The sequence below is a fragment of the Rattus norvegicus genome, chromosome 17 (assembly GCF_021556685.1).
Source record: "Rattus norvegicus strain SHRSP/BbbUtx chromosome 17, alternate assembly SHRSP_T2T, whole genome shotgun sequence".
NCBI classification, from domain to species: domain Eukaryota; kingdom Metazoa; phylum Chordata; class Mammalia; order Rodentia; family Muridae; genus Rattus; species Rattus norvegicus.
The window spans coordinates 23,301,267-23,321,824 of NC_141550.1; the positions used below are offsets into that span (position 1 = coordinate 23,301,267).

General features: G+C 43.6%; 1 protein-coding gene and 1 long non-coding RNA gene across 6 annotated transcripts in view; one reads left to right on the forward strand and one right to left on the reverse strand.

Moving 5' to 3' along the window:
• Nucleotides 1–20,173, reverse strand: part of LOC102548345 (uncharacterized) — a 34,340-nt gene extending 14,167 nt beyond the window's left edge. The window contains exons 1-7 of one of the 2 annotated variants that reach the window (XR_015641226.1): nucleotides 20,045–20,173; nucleotides 19,619–19,731; nucleotides 19,120–19,188; nucleotides 18,248–18,413; nucleotides 17,274–17,367; nucleotides 2,361–2,471; nucleotides 20–245 (exon numbers count right to left, since the gene is read on the reverse strand). This is a non-coding gene — a long non-coding RNA (uncharacterized LOC102548345). The remainder of the gene's footprint in view (nucleotides 1–19; nucleotides 246–2,360; nucleotides 2,472–17,273; nucleotides 17,368–18,247; nucleotides 18,414–19,119; nucleotides 19,189–19,618; nucleotides 19,732–20,044) is intronic. The other variant, XR_015641227.1, reaches the window with a different exon arrangement.
• Nucleotides 1–20,558, forward strand: part of Nedd9 (neural precursor cell expressed, developmentally down-regulated 9) — a 179,050-nt gene that overhangs the window by 86,669 nt on the left and 71,823 nt on the right. The window contains exon 3 of one of the 4 annotated variants that reach the window (XM_087590011.1): nucleotides 837–946. The exons of the other annotated variants lie outside the window; for them this stretch is intronic. Coding sequence (XP_087446137.1) covers nucleotides 837–946 — 110 coding nt within the window. The remainder of the gene's footprint in view (nucleotides 1–836; nucleotides 947–20,558) is intronic. 4 annotated transcript variants of the gene reach the window in all.

The window sequence follows — 20,558 nt, forward strand, 5'->3', positions numbered from 1 at the left end:
CTACTTTATCCTTGTTTACCTTCAAGGAACCAGGTTAACGAGGCAACAGTTAAAAAGACACACTCTTCTTCTTCCCATTGGCTAACACAAAGCCCATGGTTGCTTTGAAGATCTGCTAATAATCTATAAAAAGAAATAGAGCCTAGTGACCAACACTCCCTAGACCTTGCTGCTGCTGGAGGAGGCAGGCTCAGGCATGCACAGGCCAATGGTTTCGGGGTCCAGAGAGAAGCAATTAGTTGAACCTGGAGAGAAGGGAAAAGAGAGCAGGCAGTTACAAGGGACTAGGAGGAGTTAAACCAATCCAATGTGTGTATGGGATGAACAGTGTTCTTTGCCCCCTTGAGGGAGTGTGCATTGAAGTATGACCAGAATGAAGCCAGTAACAGGAAGAGGACCTCCCAGGGCAGCTCCCAGCTATTCTTTCTTGAACACAGAGAATCCTCTGTAGTCTCACTTTTTTGGCTCTGAACCTTGGTCACATATTTCTAGGGGCTGTGTAAGCCAAGGACAGTGGAGAAGGCCGCAAGAAACCAATCAACCTGATGTTAGGGAGGAAAGAAAGACGTGCCCACTGCTATTTGTGAAAAATGGGACTCTGTCTTTCTCTAGTTAATGACCTTGAAGTAAATTCATCAGGCACAGCTTGCCTAGTCCAATGAGAGAAGAAACCCTCATTGCAAACCAGGACCAATGCAGATGTGCACATAGTAAGAGACATGACACAGCCCAAGTAAAGCAAGAGGAGGAAACAGTTGTTTTGTTGAGGTTTCTGGAGGTTTTGAGAGCATGGAGCCTATGGCATTGTGTCTTCCACTCAGTCTGTCTTTTCCTAGAAGAAACACTGACAGGCGAAAGAAGCATGAGATTGAAGAATGGCTTGGTGGCACAGACCAGCGGAGATTGGGAAGGCCGGAGGATCAATACTAAACACAGCGTGTCTGAGGTTAGCCTGATATCTATGAGACGCCATCTTTTAAAAGTAAAAAGATTTATCAATGGAGGCGAAGAGCAGGATTAACTTGTTTTCACCACGTAATAAGTTCTCCTTTGAGATGTGGAAACCCTGACTTTTCACCTTAGACAAAAGAAAGGCAAACTCCCCCACTCTCACCCCCACCCCTACCCCTAGGGTGGGAATCCAAGGGAGAAAGCAGAGAGGGAGGAGTCATTGGCTTGGCAGGCTAGCTCAGCCATGGGCAGCCCTGTGAAAGGACTACTGTCCTGGGACCACCAAGGAGGAGCTTGGGAAAATATATCAATATATACGAACCAAGGGCAAAGATGTGTCCTGCGGCTCGTGGCTGTTTCTCAATACTCCAGCCCAGTTTACAGAGCAGCGGCACGAATGCAGAACTACGTGATCTAGTCATTCTTCAACTATGCGTGTGTTTATCATCCCCCTTACCAACAACAGCTGCAGAAATGGCTGGGTGACACGGGGGAGGCGAGAGCGGTGGAAGCCAGGGAGACCAGACTCTAGGATAAAGACTAAAGTGTCCTTGGTGAGCTGGGCTTCAGCCCCGGCCACCTGTAACTATTGCGGCACAACAATGACTCTGCTTTCCACAGAGACCGGAGGGGTGGACTCACTAACAAGTCAGTTATCATACAATTCACCTCCTCCTGCCTTAGTGTGCCATGCACCGTGATTAGGTCCATGAATCACCCTGCCTAACAAGGCTAAGGCCTTTTCACCTTCACTCTTTCAAGACTTACATTGATTGATTCACTCTTAGAATGCCCCCCCTTCTGTAGATTCAACTGTGGAACTCTGAGCATGCACCTTCTCCTCCTCTCTTCATGCATTGCCCTCCAAGAAGTAAACAGACTCTACCTAAAGCTGGTCACTGCTAAGACCATCCCCAACCATGGTCCCAAAGCCTTCTGTAGCAGAGATGGACTTACTCGAGCTGAGTGGGTTTCCCCACCCTTCTGAAGCAGGGAAAACACATGAGTAAAGGAATCTGAAATCTTGTGCCCATTGAAGCAATGCTCTGGTGCCATTTATCCACAGCTAGCCTTTGTGTTGCCATCTTTGTTTAGAACACCCAACCTCCCACCCTGATTCTCACCCATTCCCTTCTCTGGTCTTCTAATTTCTCTGCCTCCTGCTTAAAGTATTGCCTTCCTCCTTCGGGTTCTGAAGCATCTCTAGTGATGTAAATCATAGTGAGGTCAGCAACCTGAAGGGTGAATGGTCTCCATCCCAGTGCCTTGTTGATTACATGATCATGAAGATGGTTGGCAACTTTGAAGGCCTGTTCCCTGGAGTCCTGCTGCACACAGACATGATACTCGGGAAAAGTGTCTCTCGTAGTCTACCCCTGCTGAAGTTAAATACCCCACTGTTTCCTTACCTCAGAGCTACGTCATCGGAGGCCTATAAGATGAGTAGGTTCCTTCAAGATCTCAGCTGTGCTGGTCGTGTCCACTTGTTTGTTTTAGGTAGTTAAGTGTGGCTATCATTCCTGGGAAGGGAAGAAATGCCGGGAGGTCAGATCACTGGAGGTTCTTTGAAAATTCAGAACAGCGTGGCGGTACCTGAGAATCCCCAACACACTGAAAAGAGGAGGGGGAACTTGGAGATAGGGTGGTTCTAGCTTCTATAGGTCAGTTAGTCACTACTATTTTGTACTCAAAGAATAATGAACACTGCAGTCGGCTTGGTTTCTCAGTTGAAGTTGGCAAGTTGCTAGAAGGGCTCTAGGCAAAGCCTTTCTTTTTTCGGTAGGGTTTGGCTTCCTCTTTTGTTTATCAATAAGGGATATTTATTTCTTAGGCCTTATTCTTCAGGGGAAGTTAAGAGGTTATTCTTAGAAAGTCCCTGGGGGGAAAGGCGAGTCACTGTCAACATAAACTGGCACAAACCGATCAGAAAGGAAGCCGTGTTACCATCACAAATTGGGTTTCTCTCTGAGAATAGGACAGAACGCAGAATAAACTAAGGGGAACTATGAGTCTCTCTCGATTTTCTCCCCCAAATTCCCAGCAGCTCTCCGGAGAGCCTGCAGCTTCGAGGGTAGAATGGAGCTGTTTACATTGCTGGTAGCAGTAAGAAAGACCTATTGACTGCCTGACCAGAGTCTAGATCAGAGTTGTGATAGTATAAACTGTAGAAGGACCTTTGCAGAGATCAAAGGTCAACTCTAACCCTGCCAGAGGCATTCCAGCACCAAACTTCTGTGTGTGTGAATTTGTGTCTGCGTGCATTCATATTAGCACATCTGGAGATGTGTGTGTGCTCCTCAATTACTCTCCTTCTTAGTATTAAAGCAAGGTCTCTCACTGAACCTGGAGTTCATTGATTCAGCTAGACTTGCTGCCCAGCAAGCCCCAGGGAGTCTCCTGTCTCTGCCTCCCCAGTTCTGGGATTACTGGCACATGCAGCCACACCAAAGTTTTATGTGGGTGCTTAATGCCACACTGAGGACCTCATGGCTATGTTGCAAGCCATCTCTCTCAATTGCACTTTGAGCACATTCTCCATACATCCACTGATTTCATTAAAATCAAGGTGCTTGACCTGCTGTTACACATTTCAAAGCTAGAAGGAATGAGCACTTTTGTATGAGAAATGCTTTCAGTCTTTCTTTCTAAATCAAATGTCCCAATTCTTCAATCTTCTACTCTACGTACATTTCTTATAAACAAAAGTCTCTCCTTCCAGTTTCAAGAAGATTAGATTTTCTCTGGAACCAGATTAAAAAGCCCAAGATAAGCTATAATGCTCCCTCTTCAGTCAGCCGAAATAAACATAACTTTATTGCTTTGCTTCAAGCACTGGCAAATTCCTCTTTGTCTTTAAGAGCCAATAACTTGAGCTCACTATTATTTGAGCTTTTATTAATAAATGACTTCTTATGAGTATAGTAATTCTGACTGGTGTTTATAGGTCCAGAGTTCGGATCCCAGAACCCGTGTTAACTATAAAATGCATGGTGGCTTGACAGTCCCTGTGGTATCAGTCTTAGAGAGCACAGAGGTTCCATAGAACAAGCTGGCTGGAGATACTAGCTCTCTCTCTCTCTCTCTCTCTCTCTCTCTCTCTCTCTCTCTCTCTCCCTCTCTGTCTCTGTCACACACACACACACACACACACACACACACACACAAATGGAAAAGGCTGGAAAAGTATACTGATTCTTTTGCTTGCTTTGATTTTCAGATTTACAATATTATGATGGCTGCCAGATTAAAACTCAGGGAATTCTTCACTATAAATTAACTGTGTTTGGTGGTTTGAAAGAGAATGTCCCCCTCCCACATAGGCTCACATATTTAAATGATAGCTCCCCGGTTAAGGAAGATTAGGTGGTATGACTTTGTTGGAGGAAGTATATCATTATGGGTGGGTGTCGAGGTTCCAAAAGCCCATGCCAGTCCCGGCAAGCTCTCTTTGCCTCATGCTTGTTGGTCAGATGTAAGCTCTCAGTTACTGCTCCAACAGCATACCTCCCGGCTGCCATGTTCCCTACCATGATGGTCAGGGACTCACCCTCTGAAACTGTCAGTGCCCATTAAATGCCTTTTTCTATAATTTGCCTTGGCCATGGTGCTTTCTCATGGTAATGAAAAAACAACCAAAACAATGTGGTGAAATCATATTTCATTAGACAAAATATTAATCCATAAAAGATTGCTGAATGTGCTATAGAAACTGAATGAGAGAGAATGGCTGGAAGAGTTGGGGCAGAACCAGCATATTACTCCTGTAAAGTAATTATATTCTAGGAGCTGGTGCTTTGCTTTGAAAGCCCAGAAACATGGTCATCTCTGTGTTTGGGGTAGTATCACCGTCTTCTTCTGAAGCCATTCCTTACCTACATAGCTAAGGCTATCCTCAAATTCCTAAGCTTCCTCTGTCATCCTCCCCATGTTCATGGGGAAGCCTTAGGATGCTGTGGTAGTTTGAATAGGAATGGCTCCCAAACACTCCTGTGTTTGAATTCTTGGCTCACAGGGAGTGACACTACTAGGAGGTGTGGCCTTTTTAGAGTAGGTATAGCCTTGTTGGAGGAAGTGTGTCACTGTGGGGGTAGGTTTTAAGGGATCAACTGCTCAAGCTACACCCAGTGTGGCACACAATCTCCTTTTGCTGCCTTTGGATCAAGATGTAGAACTCTAAGCTCTTTCTCCAGCACCATGTCTGCCTGCGTGCAGCTATGCTCCCTGCCATGACAAGAATGAACTAAATCTCTGAAACTGTAAGCCCCAATTAAATGCTTTTCTTTATAAGAGGTGTCATGGTCATGGTGTCTCTTCACAGCAATAAACCCTTAAGTATGACAATGTGTACAACCTGGTCTAAAGACAGACGTTTTGCCTGATTACAAACAGCCGTGCTGAGCAAGGCAATGGGAGAATGGCTGCCCCCTTCCTCCTTAGTGTCCTACACTGTACTACAAGGACCATATTACAGGAGGCATTTTTCATGGCACCCCTTTCCATCAATAGAGTGCAGTTCAAGAATGACATACGAATGATAGCCGAAGTCATTGTTAAGATTATAAAATATCCGTTTCAAATATTAACACTTTTGGCATCCTGTGTATTAAACTAATATTTCCTCCTGTGCCAAACCAGTCGTGAGGATGTTGAAACGAATCTAAATCTGGGATAGTACGAAGAAGGGTTATCTTGCTGGAGTAAATGCTGGAAATCAACACAAGGTATTTTATTTTATTTTTTTGGTTGGGAGACTTTTAATGACTGCTACTATTTCCTAAGGTATTATAGGATCGTTTAGATATTACCTGATCTTGATTTAACATTGTTAAGTGGTATCTGTCTAGAAAATGTTCCATTTTATGTAGATTTTCCAGCTTTGCAGAATACAGGATTTTGAAGTAAGACCTAATAAATTCCTCAGTGTCTGTTGTTTTGTCTTCCTTCTCATTTCTGATTTTGTTAATTTGCTTGCTGTCTCTGTGCCTTTTAGTTAGTTTGACCAGGGTTTATCTATTTCATTGATTTTTTTTTCAAAAAAACAGCTTTTGGTTTTGTTGATTCTTTAGATTGTTCTCTTTATTTCTAATTGATTGGTTTCAGCCCTGAGTTTGACTATTTCCTCCTGTCTACTTCTCTTGGGTGTGTTTGCTTCTTTTTGTTCTAGGACTTTCAGGTGTGCTGTTAAATTGCTAGCACAGGATCTTTCCAATTTCTTCGTGAAGGCTGCAATCAGCATAGCATAGTCCTAGAAGTTCAGTTTTCCCCCTCAGTACTCAGGTAATACTGTGTACTGTACTGCCATTTTTAAATAATGCAAATTATCTAAACTATGTCAATAAACCAAAGTATAATTCCTAAGACATTCTTGGGTTCTATTTGAGAATTTCATTCATGTGCTCAAGGAAGGGATAGCTTCTTATATTTGGAAAGATTTTGACCTTGTCAAAGAGTCAAGCCAAGAATTCAATCCATCTACTATTTAATATGCACAAGAGACACTTGTTCTTTATAGGATTAGGTAATGTGTCACAAGCCATTTCCAGGCTTAGGTCTCTTTAAGAAGCCTGTCTGCAGGGAGACAGAGTGGAATGACGGTAGCTGAAAAGCAATCACATCAAGGGGTACTGTTTTCAGAAAGTGCGGCTGAAGGTGGAACCTGCAAATGCTAGAGTTTTCATATGGAGTTTGAAGGCAAGGAATGCCACCATGTACAGGTTCTCTTGGAACAGATGCTGTAAAATTTCTTGGGCTGACAGCAAGATCTCTTCTCCAGTACAACCATTCTTTTGTATCTGGGGTTTCACTGCTGACTCAAAGTGCTGTATGGTCCTCAGGTGAAGAAAGGTAAAGATCATTTTCTGCACACATGCCAAGCAGATCCAGTCTTGCTGCGTTAACTTACTGACTAATGGAACTGTCAGTTTCCCAAGGATGGTTGGGCATCCTTGGCCACATGGAAATGAGATCAGAGACCCCCTCAGTCAAGGTCACTCAAGTTGTCACTGGAAACAACTGCCCTTGGTTGGATTTGCACAGCTGGTTACAACTCCATTCTCCGTCCTTTTCTGAAATCCTGAGTTGGTTCATAGTTTAGAGCCTAATTAAAAGCCAATATAAAATGCTAAAGAGTGTTTCTTAGTAAATATGCTTGGTGTGACTGTTTATATTTGCGTGGCTCAGAGAGTGGCACTATTAGGGGATGTGGCCTAGTTGGAGTAGGCACGTCACTGTAGGCGTGGGCTTAAGACCCTCATCCTAGCTGCCTAAAACCAGTATTCTGCTAGCAGCCTTCAGATGAAGATGTAGAACTCTCAGCTCCTCTTGCACCATGCCTGCCTAGATGCTGCCATGTTCCTGCCTTTCTGATAGTGGACTGAACCTCTGAACCTGTAAGCGATCCCTAATTAAATGTTGTTCTTTATAAGAATTGCTTTGGTCATGGTGTCTGTTCACAGCAGTAAAACCCTAACTAAGACAGAAGTTGGTACGAGGGACTAGGGTATTGCTGTGATAGGCCTGACCATGCTGTTCTTTGGCAATACGTAGATTTTGGGACTTCGGATTTGGAAAGCAGTAGAATGCTTTAAGTGGAGCTTAGTGGGCCATCCTAGTAGGAGTTTGGAAGACCTTGTTGCCGAGGGTGATTTTAATTGTGGAAGCCTGACCCAAAAGATTTCAGTGGAGAATTTCAATATGTGGCCTACAGAGAATTTCAATATGTGGTGTTTTGGTGGAAAATATGACTACTTTTTTTGGTCTTGTCTGAAGAGTCTGCCTGAGGCTAAAATGAAGAGACTCAGATTAACTGCATTGACAAAGGAAGTCTCAGAAATGCTAAGCAGAGACTTTGTTCTCTGGTTCAGTCTCCTGAAGAGCATTTTGAACAAGCATAGCAAGCTGAGAAAGGAAAAATATAAAATATACGGTCCGAGTATTAAAGGGGCACCAGAAAGTGAAATGGAGCGGAATCCTGTGTTCAAGGAGATAACAAATTAAGGGAGTGGGACTTTGGGGCAAGATCCTACCCAGCTAAATTTAGAGCTAGACATGGTGGTACACACCTTTAATCCCCAGAGACAGGCATGCAGATCTCTGAGTTCAAGGTCAATCAGCCACAATTAGGCAGTGAAGGACTTGGGAAACAGAAAGCTACCAATAATGTACTAGAACAAGGGGGCCATGTTCCAGCTCCTGCAAGCAGCAGAAATCGGCAGCTTCAGCCATGTAGCTCTGGCTTTAGAGTCCAGAATAGAAGTGACTACTGGGACAATTGATGCTGGTTAGCTGGACCTAAGAAATTAACCGTGATTAAAAAGAGACCAACATCACTGAGGTGAAATCTCTGGGAAGCATTTTCTGAGAGCACAAAGAAGCTGTGTTCTAGAGATAGCCAAGGTTATACCTCATGCTGCAGCTGTAGTTGGTAATGTGTAAGAGTCACCCAGGTGGTACTGGTTTTGAAGGCATGAAGGCATCATGGAGAACAGCTGAGGCTTGGCACTGTGGGAGGCCATTGGTGAAGGTACAGTCTTAGTTGTAGTTGACGACCCAGGATTGAAGAGGCATGAAAAGGAGTTGAGGTTTGACACCATGAAGAGAGGCTATTGGTGAAGCCTAGTTGCAGCAGAAGACCCAGGCATAATGGAGATGCCAGTAACATGGGATGACCACCAAGAACAGCAGCAGTAATGGAGCAGATCAACCTGAGCTTAGAGTGCTCCAGAGGGCAAAGCCCAGTAGATCATGTGTGGATCCCAGACAATGAAACAAGAAACTCTAATATTGAAGTTGCCTTGGAGACCCCAAGATGTTCAAGATGCCAGAGCTGGGCTATCTGCTAAGGATACTGCTACCAATAGGAAGTGGAACCAGCCCAGGAGAAAGAAGTTTGTTACAGTCCACAAAAATGAAGGAGGAGTTGGAGATTTGAAGACCACTTTGATATCAGACATGGAGACGCAGAGTTCGGAGTATGCCCAGCTGGTTTCCTGTCTTGCTTTGGGGATTACAGTTGAATGATGAGTTGGATGAATCTCAGAAGAGGCCTTGAACTTTGGGCTTTTAACACTGATGAGACGACTGTCAACTGTGGGGGCTTTGGAAATTGGACTAAAAGTATATTTTGTTATGCTATGTTTAGGTATGACCCCCATTGACTCATATGTTTGAACAAGCCTATGGGGGCCAGGGAATGGAATGTGATGGTTTGTTTATGCTTGGCTCAGGGAGTGGCACTATTAGGATGTTGGCCTTGTTGGAGTAGGTGTGTCACTGTGGGCATGGGCTTAAGACCCTCAACCTGGCTGCCTGAAGTCAGTATTCTGCTAGCAGCCTTCAGATGAAGATATAGAACTTCAGCTCCTCTTGCACCATGCCTGCCTAGATGCTGCCATGCTCCTGCCTTTCTGATAGTGGACTGAACCTCTGAATCTATAAATAGCCCAATTAAATGTTGTCCTTATAAGATTTGCCTTGGTCATGGTGTCTGTTCACAGCACTAAAACCCTAACTAAGAAACTTGGGTAGACACTCAAAAGACTAAAGTAGGAGGATTGCTACAAATTTGAGCCCAGCTCGGTCACAAAGTAAGTTCAAGGCTAGACGGATATACATAGCAAAGCTCTATCTGTAAACAAACTAGCAAACACACACATCCCTAATGGCCAAAACACAAAAGAAAACAAAAACACAAACTCTGAAAGAGCTTTCAGATCCAAAATGAGATCCTCTCCTCTAGGCTCAAACTAATGAAAAGACTAATCATCTGTGTTAATGGCTTCTTTTTTAAGGTTTTAGGGTGGAGTTCAGTTCTTTGTCTCATGCTAGCCTGACCTTGAAGGACTGATATCTCCTCACAGCTCAAGAAAGTAGTTATTAAGTGATCACTACCTCGATGCTCTTCTTATCGCTGTTCTAGAACAATGGAAGAAAGAAATGGTGTAAGTGGCTCACGATTTCAGAGAACTCCTGGATACAGGGGCCTTACTCAGAGCAGGTCTTCTAAGTGTTGGCACACAAAACACCAGAATGTTCTCATCGGCACAAAGAAACACACAAACAGAAGGAAAGAAATAACCTGGCCAGACAATTTATTTTCGTATAAAGGAATTGCCACAACCCAAACTAGGCTAGCAAGCAGCACACATGGCCAAGGTGGCCTCTGTCATTTATTCCTAACTCAAGGTCGAGCTTGCCTACTCTTCATTGGCTAAATTCAACCTCACAGTCTACTCCTGATTGGATAATTTGGAAAGCAGCACAAAGGAGATGAAGAAGAGATTGCTCTGAACCACAAAGTTCAAAGAAGGCAGCCAGGCCTTTATATAAACAAAAGTTGGGAAAGATTTAAAGACTATATTACATAAGAGTTTTATAAGGGAGACTTATGGAATATTGATCCTTGAGCTAGCCACTTTTGATACATAAGAAATAGACATTCATAATTAATACTCCTTAGAAACGTGTTGACAGACACACCTAGAGATGTATGAAAATAAAACCTACCTGATCTAACCAACTGACAATATTAACTGTTCACACTCTTCCCCAAAAGGAGAAAATATTTATATAAAACATAAAGTGCTGAAAGTTTCATTTATTTAACCTTTGAAATTGCTTCTTCCTGTATATCCCAAGCTTACCTCAACCATGTAATTCTTGTCCCACCCCAGTCCTGGGGTCACAGGTGTGTGCCTTCATGCTCTTTCAGTTATTTGAGTCTTGTTTTGTATTTAGTTTTATAAAATAAGGTCTCAGTCTGTAGCTCAGGCTGGCCAAGAATGCACTATCAATTCTAAGCAGAGATCACAGTCACAGGAATCCTCCTGCCTTCACCTCTTGAGTGTTAGGATTGGTTAGCATGAATGACCTGGTGAGTCACTGTAGTTATCAGTGTTTGCCTTGGTTACTTTGCTATTACTGTGATAAGACACTGGGACCAAGACAACTTATATAAGAAAGCATTAAATCGGGGGCTCATGGTCCTAGAAGGTAGTCGAGACCATAACCATTGTGCTGAGGAGTATTATAGCAGGCAGGTAGACATGGATATGGAGCATTAGCTGAGAGCTTACATCTGACTCATAAGCGTGAGACAGACAGACAAGACAGACAGACAGGGAACGAACTGGGAATGTCATAAGCATTTGAAATCTCAAAGTCTACCCCCAGTGACATACCTCCTCCAAAAAGACCACACCTCCTTATCTTTCCCAACTTGGGACTTAGCATTCAAATATATGAACTTATGGGGTCAGGTGGGATGAGGGATTCTCATTCAAACTACCACACTGTTAGAACTCTTATTGGCTTGATAGGAAGAATGAAATTTGGTTACTGATGAGATTCTATAAATTTTGATAGAGTTGTTATCTCTCTTCCTTCCCAATCTACCCCCTGGAAATTGAAAACACCCTAAATGAGATAAGCACTGACCCCTCTCACTTATAGGTCACCACAGCCGAGCTGCACAGTGCATACAGGATGTCATCATTCCTTTTCCTCTCTTGGTTAAAAAAATGTGGATGATTTTTTTATGTAAGCTGTCCTGGAACTCACTACATAGACCAGGCTGGTCCCAAATTCTTGGAGATCTACCTCCTGAGTGTGGGCATGAAGGATCCAGTATCATTGGGTCCTTTTAATAAGAGCTGCTGTTGCCTCTGGTAAGACTCACAAAACAGACCATGCAAGGCGAAAAAGAAATTCAAACTCAAGATTTGACATACAGTTTTCTAGTGAATGTGTATTGATCTCACATGGCTGAAAAGCAAACCATTCAAGTCAAATCATCCTGGTTCAGGAACTTTCTAGATTTACACGAGACCCTTGCACCTTTTCTCTTTAGCTACATTTCCCAGAGTCCTTTGGTGTCAATTCTAGTTTCAGTGAATCTATAGCCCTGAATTCTTTATTTTGGCTCTTTTTGTTTGTTTTTTTTTTTTAACCCACTTCACTTGGTTTTCAAGACGCAGTATTGGCAAATAAGACCCACAGACAACTCTTTCATGAGCTGTCAAACTTTGGTAATAACCGCTGAGGCTTTTCTTACCACTCAGCAGGAGATCAAATTCCTGGCGACCATATCTGTTTTTAAACTCTTATGGACCATGTTCTACCACACTGGAGCTGGGTGTCACTCCAGCAGTGACCTCAGTCTAGAGATGCTCAGAGAACCTTCTGGGTATGGATTCCAAATTAGACTAAGCTACTCAGTAGGTTTATAATGGTGGAGACATTTTTTTCTGCTCCAATATGCCTCAGTGTCCTTAAAACAGGCACGAGATGGTACCATCTTCGTAGGGTCAAACCATGTGATTGTACAAAATCATATAAAACTAATGCCATTGACAGGACCAAAGCAGTGAGATCCATCATAATATATACCCTAGTAGTACCATAGCCACCTTAGTTTGTGTATACTCTCCACATGGTTCCTTTGATGGTGACACTGCCCAAGGATGTATTTCTTAGAATGCGCCTCCCACACTATGACTGTGTTATTAAAGTTTATGCCTTCATCTTATACTTACTTTTGATATTTTTAATAGACTTTCATCCTGAGATAAAATGTATAAATAGAGCTCCTGATACATGCTTTATACTAAAACATGCGTCTTTGTATAGAGGGTTACTCTGAGGTTTGCTTTCGGCATAATCTAAAACAATGACAGCTACTAGGCAATATGGTCTCCTCATGCACTGTGAATGCAGTCCACACTGAGGCTGACCAGAGTGCATGAGGGTAAATAGGATGGTGTTTCTTAAAGGGCGTGGAGAGGTTCCTGCCTGGAAAGAAATGGTCCTACTCTTAGCAAAGTGTTCAATACAATCACGAGATAATAAATTCCTAGTTATTTTAGAAGTGCATTTTTAGAATGAGTGAGAATATTAAGAACATAAAGAAAGCATTCTCTAAGATAGATGAGGATCTTCAGGGTCTCTCATGGGTAGAGAGAAGCTGCAGTGAGCTAAGGCAGAGTAGAGATAGAAATGGGGAGATGTGGCTCCCCGGGACAAAGGCAGGAATTTAGTGTACTTTGTCTTCTCCATTGATGGGAAGAGTAGGAAGAAGGGAGTAGAGGGCACCAGAGTCCCCTGGGTGTGGAAAGAAGAGATATGCTCTGTTGCTGTTTTGGGAGAGAGAGAGAGAGAGAGAGAGAGAGAGAGAGACAGAGAGAGAGAGAGAGAGAGAGACAGAGAGACAGAGAGACAGAGACAGACAGACAGACAGACAGATGGACATGGAGGAAGGGAGGGAGGGGAAAAGGAATGGGGAAGGGAGGGAGAGGGAGAGAGGGAAGGAGAGAGAGAGAGAGAGAGAGAGAGAGAGAGAGGTCTAGGCAAGAGGTCGTGGCCCAGCCTGTCATCTCAGCTCTAGATACAAACTGTATGAGATGGGCTACTTTCCATCATGAGTAAGTTTTGAAGGGACACAAGCTTATGGAAACATGAGTTAAATTGCAGGTTACGAATAAGAATTGAACATGCTTGCCTGCCAGGCACTGGTGGGGTTTCGTCTATCAAGAGAGGTTACAAGTTCCCTGGGTCAATGTCCCAGACAAAAATGGCACCTATTGGAACAGACTTCCAATCCAACCAAGCTGTGATCTCATGATGTCAAAGGCCAGGAATGTGAATTAGTGTGCGGGTGAAAATAACAGCTTACTTTCACTTTCCGAGCATAAGCCAGCCAGCCCAAGGCCAGCCCTCTGCAGCTCAAAGGGACATTCGTGTGCCAGACGGATTAAACACTAAGGGAATCTGATACACACACTCCGGGGAGGGATTTTTCCACTACTCTCTAATCCAATGAAGCCTGGCCTGGTAAAGACAGTTGGATTGAAAGAGTGACTAAGTATGCAGAATCCTTGGAGGGCAGAATGCAGACGGTCTACAAGGCAAAGGCATTTTGCCTTCAGTCTGTCTGGATTCCTAATATCTCCTGCAGACTATTAATCATGCAAGCCAGACTCTCGAACCTCTTTGAATCGTTTTACATTCAAAAAATCCCTCTTACCAAAACAAAGCTACAAAACCCAGCCTGGTTCTCTGAGTTAAATGACTTCAAACGATGGTTTAGAGGGAATATGTGACTGACACTGAATGTCTATTTTAATAACTTTCAAATGGACTTTAAAGAAAAAAAAACAACACTTACCATCATATCATGAAATAAGAATTAAGAATTAGCCAAGGACTTATTGTTCATTTCCTTTCAATTCTCTATTAAAACACCAGTCACCCCAAGTTTTAGCCCTCAGGAATACGAGTGGAAACAAAAGAATTGTTTTTCTCTAAGACAATTTCTATCAAATTTTATTGAGTGAGAATTTGGCTCAGGCTTTACATGTGAACGCTACCATTTTGCATTTTAAATGTCGTCTGGTTTCACGAAGCAGACTCGATAATTTATGAAGCCATGCCTACCCAGAACCCTAGTTACTGTGATTTTCTGTTCATCCATCTGCTTCTTCTCTCCCATGTCCAGTATTTCCCAGCTTTCTCTGGGTTTATTCTCTTGGTACCCAAGTTTTCTCCTTTTGTTTCCTGTGTGGATAGAAATGTTTTTCTCCAAGAACTTTATCCTGGAATGACAACTGAGGCCAAATAGAAGCTGTGGACCCAGGCTGCTATCTAAATTCCAGAGCAGTCCTAACCATGCCCCGCCCCCTCCCCCCCCCTCTCTCCCTCTCTCCCTCTCTCCCTCTCTTCCTCCCTCCCTTTCTCCCTCTTTCCCTCTCTCTCTCCAGCCACATATAAATTCCTAGGTTTGCTTCCAACAGAAAATTTGGGAAAGTGAACAAAGCCTGAGTTTTCCCCAGAAAGGAAAAGTTGAGTGTTTGCACCTCAGGGCAGGGAGGGGACTTGAGACCCGTAAACTCTGGGTTGCACAAGTTAAAAGGCTAGACTGGTATGAGAGATCAAATAGTTAGCCAGGCAGGTAGAATGTGACCACCAATCTGTCACCCCAGTAGCTGCCAGCATTTCCAAAATGCCAAAAAAAAAAAAAAAAAAAAAAAGTAAACTTTTAAAGCAGAACCTCTCCTGTGCTGGTTTTGTTTTGTTTGGTTTTGCTCTGTTTAGAGATTTCTTAATTTTCCCCTGAGTCTCTGAGGCAATTTGAGAGCTAAGTTTACACATCCCAGGCTGACAGCAAATAGACCGTGGACCAACAAACCGAAGGGTTTCACTACCACAGACCTTTCCAGATCTGATCTAGATATATCGTCTAATATGTCTCACTGGATAATGTCCCACGATGCTTATAGCTTTTATCTTGTCTATTTTTTAAATGTTTGGAAGTCAAATAATGTTAAGAGATGCTTAAGGTAGAAATTTCCAGAAGGAACAATTCTCCAAAATCGAATTGCAAATTTGATGACCTTGAGGTGACACAGAATGTTCTCACACTGCAATAATGACATGTGGTCCTCCACGTACTCTGGCACTGGGCCAAGGTGGTCTTTCCCCAAATGGATTTGCAGGTCTGTAGAGACTGCAGATGTTGAGGTAAAAGTGATATGGATGTTCTAATGACAGCCTTAGAGCCTAGACTCACTGTGATTCAAGCTCTTGGCATTTCTGCCTGTTGTCATAAAGGCCATCATACTGCCCATACTGTCTCAAGTTTTAATTAGGAAAATTAAACTTATAATTTACCTACTCAATTAAATAGTAAATTTAATTAAATTTAAAATTAAATTAAAATTAAATACCTTACTAGCGTTGCTACTATAAAAATGAATAGTGACACCTACTAAAAAGTGGTTGTGTGCTTTTCAAAAGCAAGGTTCAGGTTTACTGTTCCTTGATAGAATGTTTATCTTTGCACTTCTAATGCCTTACATGATGCAGGGTAAAGAAAGGGGCCGCAACGTGTGTCAAGGGAACAAGCTAAAAAATGAGTCAGATAACTTGACTTGAAAGAGAGATGGGAAGGTGACTATTAGCTTATGAAGTGTTATCAATTTACTTCCATTATTGCATTTTATCATACACTAAAGACTGCAGAGACCCGAGTTCAAGCCAAGTGTGGTGGCGACAATCTTCAGTCCCAGCATTTGGGAGGCAGAGGCAAGTGGGTCTCTGTGAGTTCGAGGCCAATTTAGGGCAGTGAGACTCTGTCCCAAAAGTCGAACACCTGGGTACAAATCCTGGCTATGCAGGGTCATTGCCAAAGTTATTAAATTTCCTAAAGGCTTGGTGTTTGCCATCTGTGAAAGGGGGATAATACCTGCCCTTATAGTGCTAGTGCTGTGAGGTTTTATATAAATCAAAGACAACAATGAATCTGAAAGTGGCAGGTAAACTGAGGAAACCTACACAAAAGGACATTTGTGTCTACTCATTAGTACTGCTAATAGCAGCCTTCTAGGACTTTGGGACCTCAGCCGCCGGAATCCTGCCAAAATGAAAACTACCACAAGCCACCACAAGTCACATGCCACATCTGCACTTACTCTTCCAAATGGGCTCCACTTTATAGTGATTATAAAATAATTCATAACATTTTGTATTCTGTCACCACAATGAGCCAACAAAGGCATGATTGCAATTTGGAAATTAGGGAGTGCTAATCTCAGAGGGAATTCTTTTATAACACACACGCATGTGTACACAGATACACACTCATGCATGCACACACATAGAAACATTGGTGTATACACACATGCATGTGTACACAGATACACAGTCAGGTATGCACACATTCATGCACATATACACACTTGTACATGCATGTATATACAGATACACTCAGTCACATACACACATACACACACACACACACACACCATCAAGCACTCTTTTAGTACTGAAAATGACTAGGTGTGAAAACACACCCTTAAAAAGCAGAAATAGTCTTTCTTCTTTGATTAGCAAACTTTCTGTGTCTTGTATTCTGCTTCCTCCTCCTCTTCCTTTTCTTCCTACTCCTTCTCCTCCTTCTGCTTCAATATTGTCCTCAGCTAGGTTACCAAGGTACCAAAAACCAGCACATTATATAGGATTTGTCACCTACTATAACTATAATGATTATAACTTCTGTTCAGTAAGTCAGTCCTGGTCATTAAATGCCCAGGGCCATGCTAGCAATGTGTGGGGCAAGAAACCCTTATTTTAGCATCATTTCCTCATGTTTGTTCACCCGTGTTTACTTACTAGGTCTTTACATTCATTGTCTCTTTCAGCCTTGACAATGCCCTATTAAAGTTCAACCCTTCCTCACAAAGGAGCAGTACATGGAGGCTTGAATGATTCAGCCATTTTCCCAAAGGCACAAAGTTTCCTACAGCACTGTCTGGATACAAAACCAAACCCACCTGAATCTAAACTCCATCCTCTAAGTGCTTCTCTGTGCTGCCTGTCCAGGTGGTTTTATTCCAGGAATTCTGGATGCACTGGGGTAGAAACCAGCTGCGGGAGGGAGAGCAGAGAGACTTGTGGAAACTTCTTAACCCATGTTTGGTACTCTGGGGATTACTGTAAACCTACTAACATATTTCTGAACCCATTCCTATACATGATCCCATTATACTAGGCAGGCTGAACTATTTTATATATTCTAGAATGTAACATAATTAATGGTGATTTAGTTCTTTCTGGGGTTGTCTGTATTTAAAAGCAAAAGTTGCATGCTGTGAAGCCCTAATGGTATAACCTCAGCACGGAGGCAGGCAGATGGACAAGCTGAGGTTACTGCAGGGAATGTGGTAAGGTGTCATACGTGCTAGGGTGTCACTGACGGGAATTAAATATTCCTAAGAGGTTTGGTTGTTTGGATTTCTCCCCCCCCCCACGCCCCAGTGTGTGTGTGTGTGTGTGTGTGTGTGTGTGTGTGTGTGTGTGTTAGACAGCTGGGGATTTGGGGTCTTTGACTTTGAATTCTGAGTAGGCCAACAACATTTCATTGCATACACGGTCCACTTCATTAAATAATTATTTGCGTCTGGAGATCTTAGACTCAATTATTACACAACATACCAATAAAATTGGGCTCAACTCTTTTGTAAGACTGATGTTAGGGGATAAGACCAAGCTCACCTTGAAAGTGTCCTCTACCACGTCAAGCTCTCAAGCCCTATATGACACCAAACGCCTATAATCCCAATGTTTGGGAGGTTAAGGCAGGTGCCCATGCATGTGTGTGCACACGTGCAGGCACACACACAAACTAACAAAACACAGCAGTGTGTGTATGTGTATGTGTGTGTGTGTGTGTGTGTGTGTGTGTGTGTGTGTGTGTGTGTGTGTCTTGTATGGTTCCATTGCTTTTGCAGATTATAAAATTACTTGCTTTAAAGACTCTTGGGAGTAGCCATTTCTGCCCATCTTCTAGGTGGCCTCCGAGATTGCAGGGTCTTCTAGAGACAGTGAGCTCCAGCAAGTGTCTGACTAAGCCGCTTCAGGCATTTGTCCTTTCAGGTGTCTTGCTCTTGCCAAACAGCTCTTCCTTCCTAGCTCTGAGATAAGACACAACACAAGAAGCCCTGGGGCTACCTGAGGCTCCTATTTTGCAAGGCTTCTCAGTATGCCTGGGGTGACTGGAGTGGGGAGAAGAAACAACTTTCTCACTTGGTTCCCTTTTCACTCTGAAGTCAGCTCTGATCCTGAACAGTAATTACTCCGAGTTGCTCATGAGTCCCTCTAGGACCCTTTCAGTTCTGCCCACAGCCATTTTACTTGACCCCACAGAAAGCCACAAGCATCACTAAGAGCCCACAGGTTACAGCACCTCCTCCTCTAACAAGATCAACATAGGCCATATCTGAGACTGCAATGATAGCCTAACGCCCCCCACCCTGGCCTTTGATGAGCTTCGCCTCACTTTGAGACATAATCAGCTCTGATGAGTCCTGCCACCCAAGGGCCATCACCCTCTGGTGGCATCTATTTGCCTTGCTCTTCTCCCCCAACCTCCTCACTGACAAAAACGTCCCTTGCACAGTCACCAATGTGTCATGGCCTTCATGACCTGTGGTCCTTCAGACAGCAACATTCGGTCCTGCTACCGAGAGAACTTGGGCGGTGTAATGCCCTCTGAAACAGGTCACAAAATCTTCAAGTGACGTGAAATTTTGATGAAAAAACAAAAGGAAAGGAAGAGAGGAACCACAAAACCGCTTCCCTTCCAATTCTTGATACAGAACACAAGAGCGTCAGACTTACTAAGCAAAGTTCAGAGAAGAGCGTTCGCACCTTCTCCAGAAGAGCCAGCTGAGGCACCAGGCCCAAACGCTGTCAAGAAAAAAAAAATGCTGATGTTCAAGACATGTGACTTGTGAGGCTCTAAGCCTCCCTTCCTGGCAGATGCCACCTCAGAGCATCCCATAGCCCAATGCTCTGAAGTCTGTGAAAGGTTAGTAGCATTAAGAAAATGGCTACGTATGCTCAAAAACACTGGTGTGATGTCGGAGTCTGTCTTCATTGCGGACTTTGGGTTCGTGGGGTTCATTTAGAAAAGGGTCTCAGTGACATGCACTCACATAGCTGTCATGGGGTCTCTGCCTTCTGCGCTCTGTCTCTTTCCCAATAGCCTAGTCACAAAGGCATCGCGTACTGATATTAGATGGGCTCAAGGACACGAGTCTATTAGATGGGTCAGGGGACTAATAACAGAGAGACAGAGATAGAAAGACAGAGAAAGGATATCGGTACTGTGCCTCACCATAGATGTATGCTGTCCACTGGGAGCTGGAGGCTTCTCTAAGATTGCGCCAAAGATACAATGCCACGTAAGTAGATTCCTATTTCTTGATACCACAAATCACGGCAAAGCCCCTGTTAAATCCAGAGTTGTAGTTAAGTATTAATACATGATCTAAACTCACTAAACCAAAATGCTGTGGAAGATGGGCTGAGAGATAGCCCAGTTGGTAAAGCGTTTGCTGAGCGAGCATGACGACCTGAGTTCAATAACTCGAATCCACACAAAAATGCCAGGTACAGCACACACTGGGGAGAAAGAGACAGATCCCTGGGGCTCACTAGCCTGCCAGCCTAGTCTAATTGGCAAGCTCTAGGCCAATAGTAGGCCCTGTTTTCAGAAATAAAGTTGACCTTCTGACCCCTATAGCCATAAGCACACAGATACCTGGGCATCGCCTCACAAACACCTGCCCCCGACATACACCAGAACCCTCACTTTTGAGCAATCCTTTTGTGAATGCAGCCAGCAAAGGCAGAGGAGCCTCTGTGGAGTAAGTGTGGGCAGGAGAATTGCCACAAGTAGGTGAAGAGTTCTAGAACTATGCTGCCCATTATTACAAATACACTTGGCAGAAAGGGGGCCAGTGATGACAATCTCAACAGGAGCAGTCTAGATTCAGAAGCTGATCTTCTCCCTCTGACTCTGTCTCCAGAGCTTGGACTGTTATGAAGGACACAGAGTAGCTGGCACGTGAGCCAGCCTGCCTTCTTTCCCCTGGCCTGCTGAGGTTGGCATAGCCCTGTGGGTGCTGCTGGACTCAGGCTGTTCCCTGCTCCATGCCTTACCACCCTCCAGCCGAACCCAGAACTGTAGCTTGTGAAATCCTGCTTACTGTGCTAAGCTAAGCCCCAGGGTCCACCTACATACTGATCAGAGTCCCCATGGAGCTACTTCTATT